The 15,201-nt window shown below is 41.0% G+C and overlaps 1 protein-coding gene across 1 annotated transcript in view; it reads left to right on the plus strand.

Moving 5' to 3' along the window:
• The window catches only part of birc6 (baculoviral IAP repeat containing 6), a 121,682-nt gene that overhangs the window by 89,974 nt on the left and 16,507 nt on the right, over window positions 1–15,201 (plus strand). Inside the window, exons 64-68 of the mRNA XM_013915644.1 lie at window positions 5,030–5,252; window positions 6,628–6,773; window positions 9,570–9,680; window positions 10,956–11,173; window positions 14,838–14,999. Coding sequence (XP_013771098.1) covers window positions 5,030–5,252; window positions 6,628–6,773; window positions 9,570–9,680; window positions 10,956–11,173; window positions 14,838–14,999 — 860 coding nt within the window. The remainder of the gene's footprint in view (window positions 1–5,029; window positions 5,253–6,627; window positions 6,774–9,569; window positions 9,681–10,955; window positions 11,174–14,837; window positions 15,000–15,201) is intronic.

Consider the following 15,201-nt stretch of genomic DNA (forward strand, 5'->3'; position numbering starts at 1 on the left):
ATAAATGGTAAATGGCCTGTATTTGTATAGCGCTTTACTAGTCCCTAAGGACCCCAAAGCGCTTTACATATCCAGTCATCCACCCATTCACACACTGGTGATGGCAAGCTACATTGTAGCCACAGCCACCCTGGGGCGCACTGACCGGAATTTTTGAGGAATAATAACATTATTCCTCAAAAATACAACTTGCCTAATAATTCTGCACTCCCTGTATAAGAACCAGTCTATTTACAATTTGCCATGTTAAGAAAGGATAGAAATATTACTTTTGCTTATAGAAAGTGTCAAAACAAATTATGTGATTTGCTCAAACAGAGGTTTTTGCTGTGTCTTTAAAGCAGTAAAAATTTAAAAACTAACTGCCTATGTTCCTTCTGAAACTGTCTGATTTTAATCTTGTGTTTTGCTTATGTGCTTAAAAGATGCTCGAATATTCTTTTTTTTCCCCCAATTCAGTAGAGCCTGCTTAAATTGGTTTCCTCTTCCTTTTAAGGTTGGAGAAAACAACCGGACATTGACAATTCATAGGAGGAATTCAGATTCGATTGCCCCCAGTAATTACATAGATGTATCAAAAGGGGATTGAGATTTCTTGCAAGGTGTCATCCACAGACAGTGGTTAAAGGAGTAAAGCTCAGTGTTGTGCAGATGCTAGGAGTAGAACAGAAAGGACTTGGAAATTTCAATATAAATGTAAAACAGTCTGGGAGCCACAAACAAGAGCGGAGGCTGACACTGTCTCAACAGACCCTTGTATTCGATGGCTTCTGTAAGGTGCTGCTTCATGCAAACAATAACTGAAAATGAGCCCAACACTGAGTCATAAATCACATTTGCCAAATAGTTTATTTTCTAAACAAACAAAACAAAAAAAACAAGCGACCTCTTTCAAACACTTTCGGAATCCCTTTCTCCATTCCTGTGGCTACTTGTCATCAGACTTTTACCGAAGGTAGCCAAACCTTGAAAAAGAGACATTGTCAAACACTGTGATCCTTGTAGCCAGACTGGAATATCTTCAAACATCTTGAAATAGAACTACAAGACTGACTTCACACTGGGCGAAAGAGCTTTTTTGTTAAGTAGCTAAGCATCTAGGCAAGTTCACTGTTATTTATGGTCGTACATATATTCTTACCGAAGACATTCTTCAGGGTGTTTTGGGCTCTGATAGAGGCCTTTATGTTTTCTGGCGCTACGCGGTGGTGTGGACTGCAGCTTGATCTTGAGCACTGTGGGTTGCGGCTCCATGAGGTCTCTGGGTTTGTGTGGCCGCTGGGCTGCAAAGCCCTCAGCTACCAGCGAGGTTGAAAAATTGTCACCGCCGTCTCCCCTGGATGCCGACGTGCAGGAAAATGTACAAGTCCGAAGCTGCGAGGGTTTACAATCTGTGGCCCGCTGTGCAAACTGGGGTTGTAAAATCTTGTTTTGATGGTAAGAAATTGCCAAATGCAAAAAAAACCCCAGGGAAGTATATGTTGCCTGTTTTCCCCGAGCTACTCAATGAGATAGCGGTGACGTGGAAAGCAAAGCCATACAGTGAGAAAACACCCCATCGTGGGGAGCTCCCTGCTGGATTGTAAGGGGGATGGAGTCTGTCAGCCTCCGCCAGATGCCGCAAGTGGAGCCAATGGTAGTAAGCCATCTTCACCCGAAGACGTCTCTACCCTCATCGGCTCCATCCCTCCCCTCCAAGACAGACCGTTTTTAGTCTAGCCTTATGGATAAGTGCTACAAGGCAGCAGCTCTGTCGGTAAGAGCCCACAACATCTCCTCCATGGTAATGGCTTACTAAGCTGAGCTAGAAGAGGCCCTGACAGCTAAACCAGATACCACATCCATCCATCCACTTGCGCTTATCCTTTTCAGGGTTGCGGGGGGCTGGAGCCTTTATCAGCTATCTTAGGGCGAGAGGGGGGTACACCCTGGACAGGTCACCAGTCTGTCGCAGCGTGAACACATAGACGGAGATAACCATTCGCGCTCACGTTCACACCCACACCCACACCTATGGGCAGTTTAGAGTTCCTTTGGACTGTGGGAGGAAGCCGGAGTACCCAGGGAGAATCCACGCAAACACAGGGAGGATATGCAAACTCATCGACACCCCTGTCATCCCTCAGGGTCTCTTTGGGGCAGGTGTTACTCTGCCTGCTGAGGAGGGCCCAGCATGCCACCCCAGCAGCACTGCACCAGTCATACGTGCAGGCAGCATCTCTCCCTGCCTTCAGGATCCCCCAAGTAAGACGTAGGCAGCGCCCCAGGCTGCTGGGGCTCCTAAAAATCCATGGACTAAGAAGTAGTCTCCTCAGGCCAGACATAAGCGGCCCCTCCTCCTCCCCCAGCTGTCGTGACCAGGAGGAGGGAGAGCGAGCCCAGCTTGTCTCCTTCATGGGCCGCTCTTCCCCCACCCACCTGTGTTCCAGAGCAAGTTCAACAGGACATGTTTCATACAAAGTGCGGAACTCGAGCCGGCGTTCCTGTCACTGGACCCAACAGAGCCAAAGTTTGAAGTGTTGTTTCACAAGCACTTCTCTCATGTGTTCTGTATTTAAAAAAAAAAAAAGAGTCCAGACATGCACATCCGGGTAGTTTCCCTAAGGCGCTGTCAAGTGAAATCAAACATGCTGAAAAACAGAGCAATGCTGTCTGCCATAACGAAGAACGTTGTCAGAATGCAGACGTGCCCGTCAGCCCCGTCACAGGTGATGGGACACTGGCATGGCCCTGCTCAATGGCCACATACATCAACGACTGGGTGGTAGAAGCCCCAACCCGCCAGGAAGCGGCTTGTCACACAGATGCTGTTATACATTATCTGGAGCGTTTAGATAGATTTCCAGATAAATGTGAAAAAGAGCATATTGAGGAGAACTCAACCATTACTTTGATAGGGCTCAGCCTAGACTCCCTATCTATAGGTCACTCTATGATCCTGATAGCCCAACACTGGCCAGGGAAGCACTAGCTTGCAGAGAATTTCCAGCTGCTGTGCAGCCCACCTTGGCTGTTACCACTACACAGAGACCTCCTGTCTCCGGCCCAAGGGGAAATATTCCACCCCAACCCAGAGAGGCTAGCTCTATGTGAGTGGTTTAATAAACTCAGTGGGGCTCCCTCATAGTGTTATTGACAGTATTCAGTGTTCTAGTGTTCATCATCTACTGCTATATTAGCACAAATGATGTGTGTTTGAAAAGTGGTGCTTACAATGACAGCCAATCCCTGTTCAGGCCCTGATTGAGAGGGGTAAAGCCCTCTCCACCATTAAAGTGTATTTGGCAGCAATTTCAGCCTGCCGTATTGGTTTTGAGGGGAAAACTGTTTAATATGCTGTCTCATGAAGGGTCCACGCTGTAAATTGCCTAAATCTAGGCCACTGGCTCCATCGTGGGACCTTCCCACAGTATTAGCTGCGTTATCCTGTTTCCCATATGAACCCCTGGAAGATGTTTAGGTAAAATTTCTGTCCTTGAAGACAGCTCTATTGATTGTTTCAGCTTTGGCTAAGCATTTAGGTGGAGCAATCCACGATCTCTGTGTGCATCAGTCATGCATTCAGTTCTCCTCAGATAATACTTAGGTCAATATGCGGCTCAACCTCGCCTATATCCCAAAGGTTGTCAGCACATGTTCCCCTGTAGAACTGCCGGCCTTTTACACACCACCTTTCACCTCAAAGGAGCAACAGCAGCTGCACACCTTGTGTCTAGTCTGTGCTCTGCATATTTATATGGACAGAACCCAGTGTCAGAAAAAATGACCAGCTGTTTGTGTCCTGTTCTTAACCACATATGGGAAAGACTGTCTAAACCTCACACGTTGTTGTTCTCTAAATGGCATGAGGGAGTTAGTGTCTCACTAGACCACCCTCCTTGATATGGAAGTGAGGAAGAGGTGGACTTGTTTTGAATGATATCTGACGCTATGTCAGCCTATTATATAGGGATGCACTAGCCCCTCCTGACATGGGCGTCACTTAACCAGTGTAATGTCATTTGAGCTTCTGATGAGGTCACGCAGGAGGCGTTCCCATAGTGAGACACTCACTCATGCTACTCAGAGAGCCGGGGTTATATACATAACCTTTCTTTCTCGTAAAATGTTTGTGTTGATGGGATATGACATATCATATAATTATTATAGAAAAAGAAAATGTAGAGAGCAGAGAAAGCAAAGAGACAGTTTCTCAATGTGTGTGCTGCTGAGCACAAACCTCCATTCAGCATACGTCTCTAGCTGACTCAGGCTCCAGGGCCATCCACATCCTGTTATTTCAGACCTCACTTGTTGACAAGAAGTAAGAGCTGTCAGGTTTGGTTTGTGACTTTAGATAGGACAGAGATAGACCACTGATTGACTGACACACACACACACACACACACACACACACACACACACTGTGATAAGACTTGTGATATTCCATATTCCTGGTGTATTCAGGGTTTGGCATTATTTCCTATTCTATGACACATACCCTGCTCTTTAAAGCTTGTGACACTGCTGATAAAGGTTTGGTTTTTTACAACTCTTTACACAAGTTTGCCATCTCAAAGTCGTATTGATCGATGATGTTCTTACAACGCCCACATTCTCTGCAATCTCATAGTATCTGACTTTTTCTTCTTTCTTTGTTCAGCAGAGGTATGCACTTATTACAACCGACTTTTATAATGTTTTCTTGTGAAATTCTACTTCTTTTTATTTTAATTGTTATACAAAACAAAGTGTAATGCAAGTCTTTGTTATGTTGTTGGAAAACCTCCATCTCCTTTAGGCTACAGGGCAGAAGTCTTTAGTCATTAGTTTGCCTTCACAAGTGTCTGGAAGCTGCAGAAAGGACTCCACTACTTTGTTCATAGGTTCTGCTGAAATATTGAATCATGTCAAAAGTGACAGCACTGAACAGATGGTGAGCAACTTCACAGCAATCAGTTTTCTGGACCATGATGTTGGGAATGGTGACCCTAGATTAGGTTATATCTACCAGCAAACATGTAACGCTGTATCCACGTTGTCTCTACAGTTCTAGATATGGCACGCCACGTCCCCCTCTATCGAGCACTACTGGAGCTGCTGAGGGCCATTTCTACCTGCACGGCACTGGTTCCTCTGCTGCTGCCTCTGACTGGAGACCCAGGCCAGGATGAGGAAGAAGAGGACGAAGAGCATGCTGAGGGCCAAACCTCTGTTGGGATGCTGCTGGCAAAGATGAAAACATGCGTTGACACATACACCAATCGCCTCAGGTGACACAAATAAAATCAAGTGGGAATAACTCTTTTCACCTTAAGAGAAAGCTTTAATGAGTTTAAGGTTTTAAATTTTTAAGTGATCTCAATTATTTAAACCATTTATGGGCTTCTTTTGTTTATTTGTTTTGTTTTGTTTTTTCTTTTTTTTCATTGCATTTTGGATTACAAAAATCAGATCCTTTATGTCACCACAAATTTAAGTTGAATATTGGATGTAGCCAAGACCTTACTATCCCAGTTCTTCATTATCATTAACAAACAATACTGCTGAAGATGGGCTCTTTATCTCTCAAGCTGTATTCACACTTACCATTAAAATGTACCCCAAAAGGGACACTGCCTGTGCTCTGTAAAAAAAAAAAAAAAATGTATGTGCATTTTTTATTATATCCAGCACGCTCTGCTCAACCACTGCTGCTGTAAGCTTTTTGACAACATACTGTAGTGAGATTGACACACACACACTGTGTACATACATGTCACAGTGCCTTGTTATGAATGATGCATTTGAAGGTATTTTTAGAAAATGCCTGCCATGAATGTTGCAGTAGCTGTCATGCTGCCAGCATAGTTTATTTAACATACCAAGGGGCAGCAAACCTTGTAGTTCATAACAGGTTAGTGAGAGCAAGATAGCTTATTGAAGGCATATAGTGGTTGGTGCAGGTAAGATTTTGAGCCACAGGAGTTTAGAATCCATGTCAGGTGTAATGGGAATGTCTGTGATATAACCTAAGGGACAGATGTCATTTAAAATGACAGACCTTTATTGCATTGCGTTGCCTTTCTTGTGTGGAGCATCATTTTGATGGCCATAGGACATTATACAAGCACAGTACTCACATTCCAGGTCCACACACAAAATAGGGACTTTAATTTTTTTTTAAAATTAAAACTGAAGAAAAATACCCAGGCACTGAGAGTGATCACTTGAACTGTCAGCTGTGTTTCCTAGGGACTTGTCTTCATTTTTAAGTCACAATTCTGGGTTGATGAAAGCAGCTGTTGAGCCCATATATTTGGCAGAATGTAAAATACTGTTTTAAAATGTGCAGAGCAAAGTTCTAAGAGTGGCCATGGAAGAGAAGCACCACACAAACACATTGTTATCTTATATAGCAATTTTATTTTCTTTCAGGGTAAAAATGTGTAAACTGGGGATGGGGATTGTTATCTGGATTACTGACGTGGTTATATTCCCAGAGAAGTGGATAATTTAAATAACAGGCAACAGATCTTAATAATAATAATAACAATAATAATAATTTATAGCAATAAAACCTGCATCCATATAATCATCTTTTGTTTCAGAAAAATTTCTAAAGAAAAAAAACAAGTTATTAAACAGCACAATCTGTGTGTGTTCCAGGTCAAAGAAAGATAAAAGTAAAGGTGTGGCAAAATCAGAGAGCTCAGACCCAGAGCCCGAGGGTTTGACTCTGCTGGTGCCTGACATCCAGAGGACAGCTGAGATAGTCTACGCTGCTACTACAAACCTACGGCAGGCCAACCAGGGTATGTATACACAGCCTAACATGAGGCTTTATTACCTAAAAAACAACTGTGTTTGCCGAGTTCTCATTCTCTGCACTGTTTGCTCTAAATCTGAAGGCTCTCAGGTCACACTGTTCAGTACATTTAAGTGAACACACCACATACCCAGATTTGTATAAAAACAAGTTTGGAAATCAAATATTTTTTTAAAAATGTGAAGCTCTGAGACGCCCCTCCCTCCCTCCAAATTTCCCGTGTCACAACTTGAGCTGAATGATTTTAGCAGGTACCAGATCTATTGTCTTTAGCTTATCAAAGTCTAAATGACTGACTGCAGCCCGACAATTTAATTTCAATCAAGGACACCATTGGACTGTTATTGAAAATTTGAACTTGACCAAACTGTCTGAAACTGCAGGTCACATTCACTGTTATCTAAATCTGCTTCTAATGTTACCCTGTAGCTTTTGTGGTGGATGATGGACTATATGCTACTAAGATAAGATAAGATAACCTTTATTAGTCCCACACGTGGGAAATTTGTTCTGATGTCTTGTTTAAATTTGCTCCACATTCCTTGGCCTATGTTTTGTTTTGGGTTTTTTTTTTCTCCCTCCTCCAAGGTGGGTTCTGAAATGTCGTATGAGCCCTACAAAGATAAACAGTCAGTTAAAATTGTAACACAAGATTCAGACTGAAGAATAGAAAAGGCCAAAGTACATATGACCTAACATGTATAAGACATCGAAAAATAAAGAGAGACAAGTCATTAGCCATCTTAAGGTAGCAGTGCCATCAGTAAAATGTCTGTGTCATGATGAAGCATGACACATTTCCTGTTTCTGCTGCTTCACAGTATTACAATATTAGGTTTCTTATTAGGTTTCTCCCACCCATCCATTTCTTGCTACTCCCTGCATTAAGTTTTTATGCTCTGTCTACATAAATTGGTCATCTAACTGAGCACTTAGGTGGGGAGCTGGCTATTAGACTTGATGGAAGTGTGCATGTGAGGTAGGGGGCTATAGATAAAGATTAATGTTCTGTCATTTCATGTAAAGAAATCCATATAGCAAAGGGCTCTATGATTACCAGTTATGCAGAGTTGTCCAGTGTATAGCTTTGCAGCATTAGTGCACAATACATGAATAATCTTTTAATTAGTGTAGAGGCTTTAAGAAATGTCTCTGACATGAGTTACCATCCTCCTCTGTTTTGATTATATTGACTGAGAAGAGAAAAAGTCCCTTTGAAGTGTTCAGTTATCTGAACAGGCCAGATAATGATATCAGCCACTGCTCTCTACAGTTTGTATTCCTCCAAGATTCAATTGCAGTTCTGTTTGTTAAACATATCTTTATGGAAAAATTGTATAATATTCTTTCTTGAGCTTGTAAATAATTGTCTCGCAATTGATGACTGTTGATGTGCTTGAGAGCAGGAAAAAACTGTGAATTTGATTTAATAGTGGAGGAGTAGAGTACTTTTGAGCATATTGCAATTATAGGGTTCATGTCTGTTCGCACACCTGCAGAAATCCTGAATTCTAGGTTCTATTTTAAAGCTTTAGATAATCTATTCCACAGAAAACATTGGCCAATCATAGATCTTTTAAGTAAGAGGGCAACATTTTCTGTGGAATAGGTTGTCTAGATTATCTTTTACATTCTGTAAAAGATCTGCGTATTCACCCATTGAGTTGGTCTTCGCCTTTGAAATCTTCCAGGACAATTAGCTGTGCCTATGCTCTATAGAGTAGGCAGACAAAAAAAATTTGAGTCTTATATTGTAATTATATTGCTGCTGTTGCCACTATTTCCTTTTTACACTTAATCTCAGCAGTGGAAATGGAGAGCATAGCCTTTGACCCATTCTTGTTTTTCTCGTAAGTTTTATCACTTCTATCATTTTTCCTGTGTTTGTGAAAGCTGCTGAGATCACCTCAGTGGGCCAGCAACTATGAGCCTGCCGCTGAATTGTAAAAGATTTTGTCACAATACTATTTAATTGCCTTGTTGCTTTTATGTCTTGGTAGCTAGGTGAAGACAGTATTATTATGCATTAATCTCAGAAAATCCAGTTACTAAATGTAACACTAATAGACGTAATGTATGCTGATTGAAATTCATTATTTATCCAAAAGTCTTAGAAATAACTCATCCCTTTATAGCGCCTTGAATTAAATAAACAAGGCTGAATAACTGTATATAATGCAATGTAGGTCAGTGACATCTAAAATTGAAGCCTCCAAACTGAATTGACTTAACACTTCAAACTAAAACTGAATATTGACTAGAACCTTAATGAAGCAAGAATTTATTACAGAACCTTTATGTTTGAATGTATTGGTTTTAGTTTGTACCTCATCAATTTCCATTTGTGAATGTAGCAGGACATAATTTATATTGCACTTCCTCAGTCTTCATTTGAGTTAAAGGACACTTCTAAAGGGACTCTTAGATGCACAGAAAATATCCCTTTGTTCAGTGGTCCTGGCTACATTGGTCAGACACACACAAACTGTGCACCAAATGGATTTAGTTGCATTGGTTTCTGAAATCCCATTTTGAAGCCTCTAGCTGAGTATTTGTCATTGTCGTCTTGGTGTTTTGAAACCAGATGTGATAAGTGAGAGGTAGAGTTGACTTTTATTATTAACTCTCAGTATATAACAAACCTGTTGGGCATGTGGGAGGTTTTGGTAAAGATGAGCACAGTGAGAAACACCTAAACATAAAACACACACATTCCTAGGTCTTTTTCCTTATTCTGGGCTTTGATATTTTTGCTCCCTACTCTCAACCTTTTCTTTACCAGAGAAGAAACTAGTGGAGTCTTCAAGGAAGGTGTCAAGCCGGCCGAAGCCCCTGTCCATACTCCGCTCTCTGGAGGAAAAATATGTAGCTGCCATGAAAAAACTACAGTTTGGTGAGTTTCTATCAATCAGTAAATATATACACACAAAAAGTGATGCACCATTCTGCTATAAATCTTCTTGTTCTATCTCATGTCTGACATGCTTACTAATGTCTTCACACCAGTATTCTGAAAGGGAAGCAGAATCAGGCTACTTTCCCATCCAGCTGATCTCTTTTGTCTTGTCCATCACTCTCCACTCAGCCATGTCATGATTAATTACACTGTTTTTGCTGTCTTGCAATTGATTTTGTAAGCAGGTTGATGTCTGAGGTCATTGTAAGTGACTTGACTGTAAACAGTGTTTGGGTATGCAGACAGCATAGAAATAGACAACTCAAGACAGGGTGGCTGTTTCATCTGAATGTTTCTCACGTTATGACTCAAGCTGTATATTGTTTAAACAATATACAGCAATATCTGAGCTTTTTTGTAGCATTTTAGCTATAAAAGATATTGCACTTGTTCAGTAACTTACACACTTTTGTTTTTTGTGGTAAAAAAGTACAGTGAGATCGGGAGTTAAAAATAAATTCAATGAAGGTACAAGAGACTTGTTACATAACGATGTTAATAAAAATTGTGTGCAGTAGGTGTCATTTTAGCATTTAACTAAAAAATAGTTTTTCTTTTAAATTTTGTTTTGTTACTAATCCCTGTTATTACCAGTTTATTCACAAGAAGTTCACATTCCTGGCCATAAAGCACAAACATCAGTTGGATCTGAGATCTTAAAAAAAATAATAAATATATTCGCTATGAGACTTGTTACAAGTACTTGTTACAAGTATGCTGACAGTGAGCTAACCTGGGACACACAGAATTCATTAGCCTTTTCTCTGGAAGAGTCCAGAGTTTTTAGTGCTAGCAGGGCTGCTGTGTCCATTTTATTTTATTTATGTATCTTTTTTTGTCATGGTTCTATAGTGTCCATCTTTCGGGTGTGTGTGTGTGTGTGTGTGTGTGTGTGTGTGTGTGTGTGTGTGTGTTGTATATGTAAGTGAATAAAAATGAATATAAAAGATCTGATTAATTCTGGAATGGAGTACGAGGTTCATAAACTCAGAACAGCAGGTCGATCTTCCTGTAACGGGTAACATACCACGACCACAAACAGTATTTCATCTCCCTTAATTGCTTTAATCATTACCGTGAATTTAGATCGCATTTTATCTGTTTGAATATGGCTTATAAAAGAAAAAAACTCCATTTTCACTTGTTTATAATTGGGTTGAGCACAGTAATGCGCTGAACTTATCCTGACCTGTGTGTCTGTTCTCTGTCCAGACACCTTTGAAATGGTATCAGAAGATGAGGATGGAAAGCTGATGTTCAAGGTGAACTACCACTACATGTCTCAGGTGAAGAACGCCAGTGATACAAACAGCGCAGCCAGATCTCGCCGCCTTGCCCAAGAGGCTGTCACTCTGTCCACCTCTCTGCCTCTGTCTGCTTCTTCGAGTGTCTTTGTCCGTTGCGATGAGGAGAGGCTGGATATCATGAAGGTAATAGAGCTTATCCGCTATTTTAGGCTTAGGGCTACAGATTTATAGCAGGCTGCGATGACTTCACACTGCATGATAAGAATACAGAGGATACATTGTGTGTTGTAGTAACTGTTTTGATTGAGAATGCACTCTGGGTTTAGTAGAATCCACTCGTGTGAGAAGTGGGTGAGTGAATCAACACTCCCAGGATTTTTGTGTGCTGTTTTTCTGTGGTGCTCCTGCCATATGAGTTGTCATCAGCAGCTCTTAGTCATTCCCCTAGTGACATTTGATAAATGGCTCTTACACCGCAAGTTGATTAATGGCAAAGTCTCCTTTGCTAAATGTCAAAATTCTCATCTGTTTAGCTCCATTTTGGCAGGAAAATATTCCAAATAAAGACGCAGCATACTAACAACAAAGCTGACATATGATTAAAACACTGCACACAACAGTGCAACATTGACATTGATTAGTCAAGAAATGCAATGGATGGATGTATTAGAGCTGGGCGATATATCGAGTTTTTAAAAAATATCGATATATTTTTATACGAGATATAAGATGTGACAATATCCTTTATATCGATATAGTCTATGTTACGTTATAATTATACTTGTGGAGCCGCAAGTTTGCCTCTTTCGTCCACTTTCGTCTCTACGCAACGTTACTCGGCCTCGCCTCTCCTTCACTGAACACAACTCCCCCTCCTCCCCCATCGCTTCACCTGCAGGAAGCGACAAGATGGACACGGCAAATCTCCGTTAACGAGTTACTGCGCATCGCCCCGTGCGTGGGGCTGGACGGCGTCAATGTGTTAGCTAGCTAACCACGCTAACGAGCTAACCACGCTAACGAGCTAACCACGCTAACGCCATGCAGCCCAGAGGTGCTGCACGGACTAAAATCCTTTCATTTTCTCAAAAGTTGATAGCGCGCCTTATGTATGAATTCTGGTTGTGCTTGATGGCCGCGAACCGATTTTATGTGGAACACGGCGCTCAGCAATCTGTTAAAAAATGTTTTAGTACGACTTTGGTAAACTACGGAGCTGCACCGCTTGATGGACTGTCGGAACATTACGGCTGAGCCTCGCGGAGTGATACGTACTGTGCTTCAACGTAATATTACCCTACTGTGTATAAGGACCATAAATGGCACCTGTTAAGAGACGTGGTTGCGAAGCGGATTACAAACTCCAGGCTGTCAGTCACGCAGTACAAGTTGGGAACAGAGCAGCTGTGAAATCTGTCTTTGTTATTGTGCTCGTCTTTTAGTTTACATTTTGACTGCACAATTGTGAGCTTTTTGTTATGCACAAAAACAACATTGTTTTCTTTTATTTATGGAGCATTATTATTTAATAAATGCTCATAATTTACTTTTGAGTAAATTTTATGTACATCTGCTCTATGTTAATAAAAGTGCCTGTGTGACATCTGGGACACAGCTTTGACTAAGAACTCTCTTTTTGTTCTTACTTTATGGCTTTAAAAAAATATATCGAGATATATATCTTATATCGCCATCCAGCTAAAAAAATATCGAGATATGAATTTTGGGTCATATCGCCCAGCCCTAGGATGTATATTCTTATCTGTAATCACAAACTGAAGTAAGAAAATATCTTTGACCTCAGTTAACACCCCTGTTATGCAAACATGTTCAGAATTTACCAAAATTAACTTCCCCCTATAATAGCATGGCCCAAGGAATAGCATGAGCAGAGAGGGACAGTGGCTGATGAGGTGGAAACATCAAGATCTGTGAGGGGTCAGTACATCCTAGTAGCTCACCCCACATCCTTAAATTAATAACCAAACAGCCAACTGCATTTATTCAGCACTCTCCAGGTGGCACAGTCAGTTTCAGTCTCAAAATGCTTCCACACCAGATTTACTTGACTTTGGTGGAAAGTGCAATGAAAGTGATGTGCCTGAATGTTCATGTCAAAATAACCTTAATGCATGAGTGGCACCCAGTGCCCTCCAGAAATCTTAGTGTAGCTGCTACGTAATCTCAGTGTTACAAAACCCCTAACACTACTCAAGACCAATGTGGTCGTTTGCACAAGGGTCAGGATGTTCGCATTATGAAAGGAAAACACGTCTACCTTACTTAGGACTAGAATATGCCCGATATAAATTCAGTGAGCACTTCAGTATGTGAATAGAATCTCTTATGCAATGCACCTGCATAGATATGTTCACTAGAGGTATTTAGAAGTTCTTAGTCCAGACTTGGTCCAGCAGCACCATACACCTACCTTTAATTGAGGCATTAATTCAAGCACTTGATAGTGAGGTTGAATAATTTTCCAAGAGGAATGATAGAAACTCATAAAAGAAAGATGTGCCAAGGTTGAAAATTCATTCCTAAGATGACTTGAGGTCATTGAACCCAAAGTTGTTCTGAAGTCCATGAAAGTCCTTGATTTCAATAGAATATTTAAATCTTTTATCTGGCCCATTGTTGTAGACTATTTGGTCCCTATACGTACTACTGTAGTGACTTGTGTTGTTCAAGTAGCCAGTATTAAGTAGGACGTTAACCCAGTGGGTTTTAGACTGCTAGAGGTGCCCTTGGATGCCGATTCTGTTTGTAAACTTTTGGACTTAATTTGTGAACTTTAGACAAGGGAAAAAGATTCAGTGGTCTGGGAGTCATGTCATTGCTTTTTGCCAGTGATGTTGTTTAGATAGAACTTTATTAATCCCTCGGGTAGGTTTCTCTGGGAAATTCAGTCTCCAGTAGCAGAACACTGACAGAAATTGCACAGTAAGAAATCAGAATAAAACAAAATTGGTGAAAAAGAGAGTGTGTGTGTGTGTGTGCGTGTGTGTGCGTGCGTGCGTGCGTGCGTGCGTGCGTGCATATATTAGGGGTGCAACGATACTCGTATCGATATTGAACCGATTGATACAGTGCTTTCGGTTCGGTACGCATATGTATCGAACAATACAAATGTTTCAATTTATTTTATCAACTTTCCTTCTGACGATGCTGTCTGTGTTGAGCGCTCAGTGGATCTGTGCTCGACAGTGCAGCCTAGGCGGAGTAGTCGAACGCAGATTCACTGAGCGCAGGCAAGCTAGCAATGAAATATACTCATTAATGAGATGTAGCAGCCAAATGGTCTATGGCACAGTATATTGCATAGTGACTGCTTAGTTGTCCCCGTTGTTTGTCAGTGTTATCAGCCAATATCCTTGTTGTTGTGGTAAAGAGAGCTTTAAACATGAAGGCAGGGTTGTTCATTTATTGGGCAGTCAATGTCCCTGCCCTCGTCTGTGTTTATGAACTGTGCTGTGTGAAGCAACTCTAGTTAAACAGCAAGTCTACTCAATATCAATTAGACATTATATTTATGTTTGTTATATTTAGGAAATAAATCAGATTTTGCCACAAATGCTCAGCAGTGAGTACTGTAGTTAGAATTCTCCTCTAATTTCACCCTTTGGCCTGTTTGTAATTACTTTGTTGCAGCTGTGAAACAGCATTAGCTGTGTCTGCGCCATTTCTCCATTAAAACTTTTGCCATTTGCACTTTTGTTAAAATCTAAATTTACTGTTATCAGTACATTCACCTTTCTCCAATTAACCCTCTTTCAGCGTGATAATGACTAAGCTGATAACTAATCTTTGTTTATATTTAAGCTTTCCCTTTTGTTTGTTTTCATAGGTTCTCATCACTGGTCCAGCTGACACACCATATGCCAATGGCTGTTTCGAATTTGATGTTTATTTTCCCCAAGACTATCCCAACTCACCACCTCTGGTCAATCTGGAGACCACTGGCGGACACAGTGTGCGCTTTAACCCAAACCTCTACAATGATGGCAAAGTAAATGTATTTTTTTTCTTCTTTTTAAAATGTGTATTAATTGCAAAATCTGCCAACCAATTCACTGAATTCTCAGAATTTTGGTACTATAAGTAGAAGAAACAAGCTGTGCAGATAATCTGATTAGATGGTTGAGCACTTTGCTGTGTGTGTGTGTGTGTGTGTGTGTGTGTGTGTGTGTGTGTGTGTGTGTGTGTGTGTG

This window comes from Pundamilia nyererei, unplaced genomic scaffold (genome assembly GCF_000239375.1).
Source record: "Pundamilia nyererei isolate P.nyererei 1_Seehausen unplaced genomic scaffold, PunNye1.0 scaffold00337, whole genome shotgun sequence".
Taxonomy (NCBI): domain Eukaryota; kingdom Metazoa; phylum Chordata; class Actinopteri; order Cichliformes; family Cichlidae; genus Pundamilia; species Pundamilia nyererei.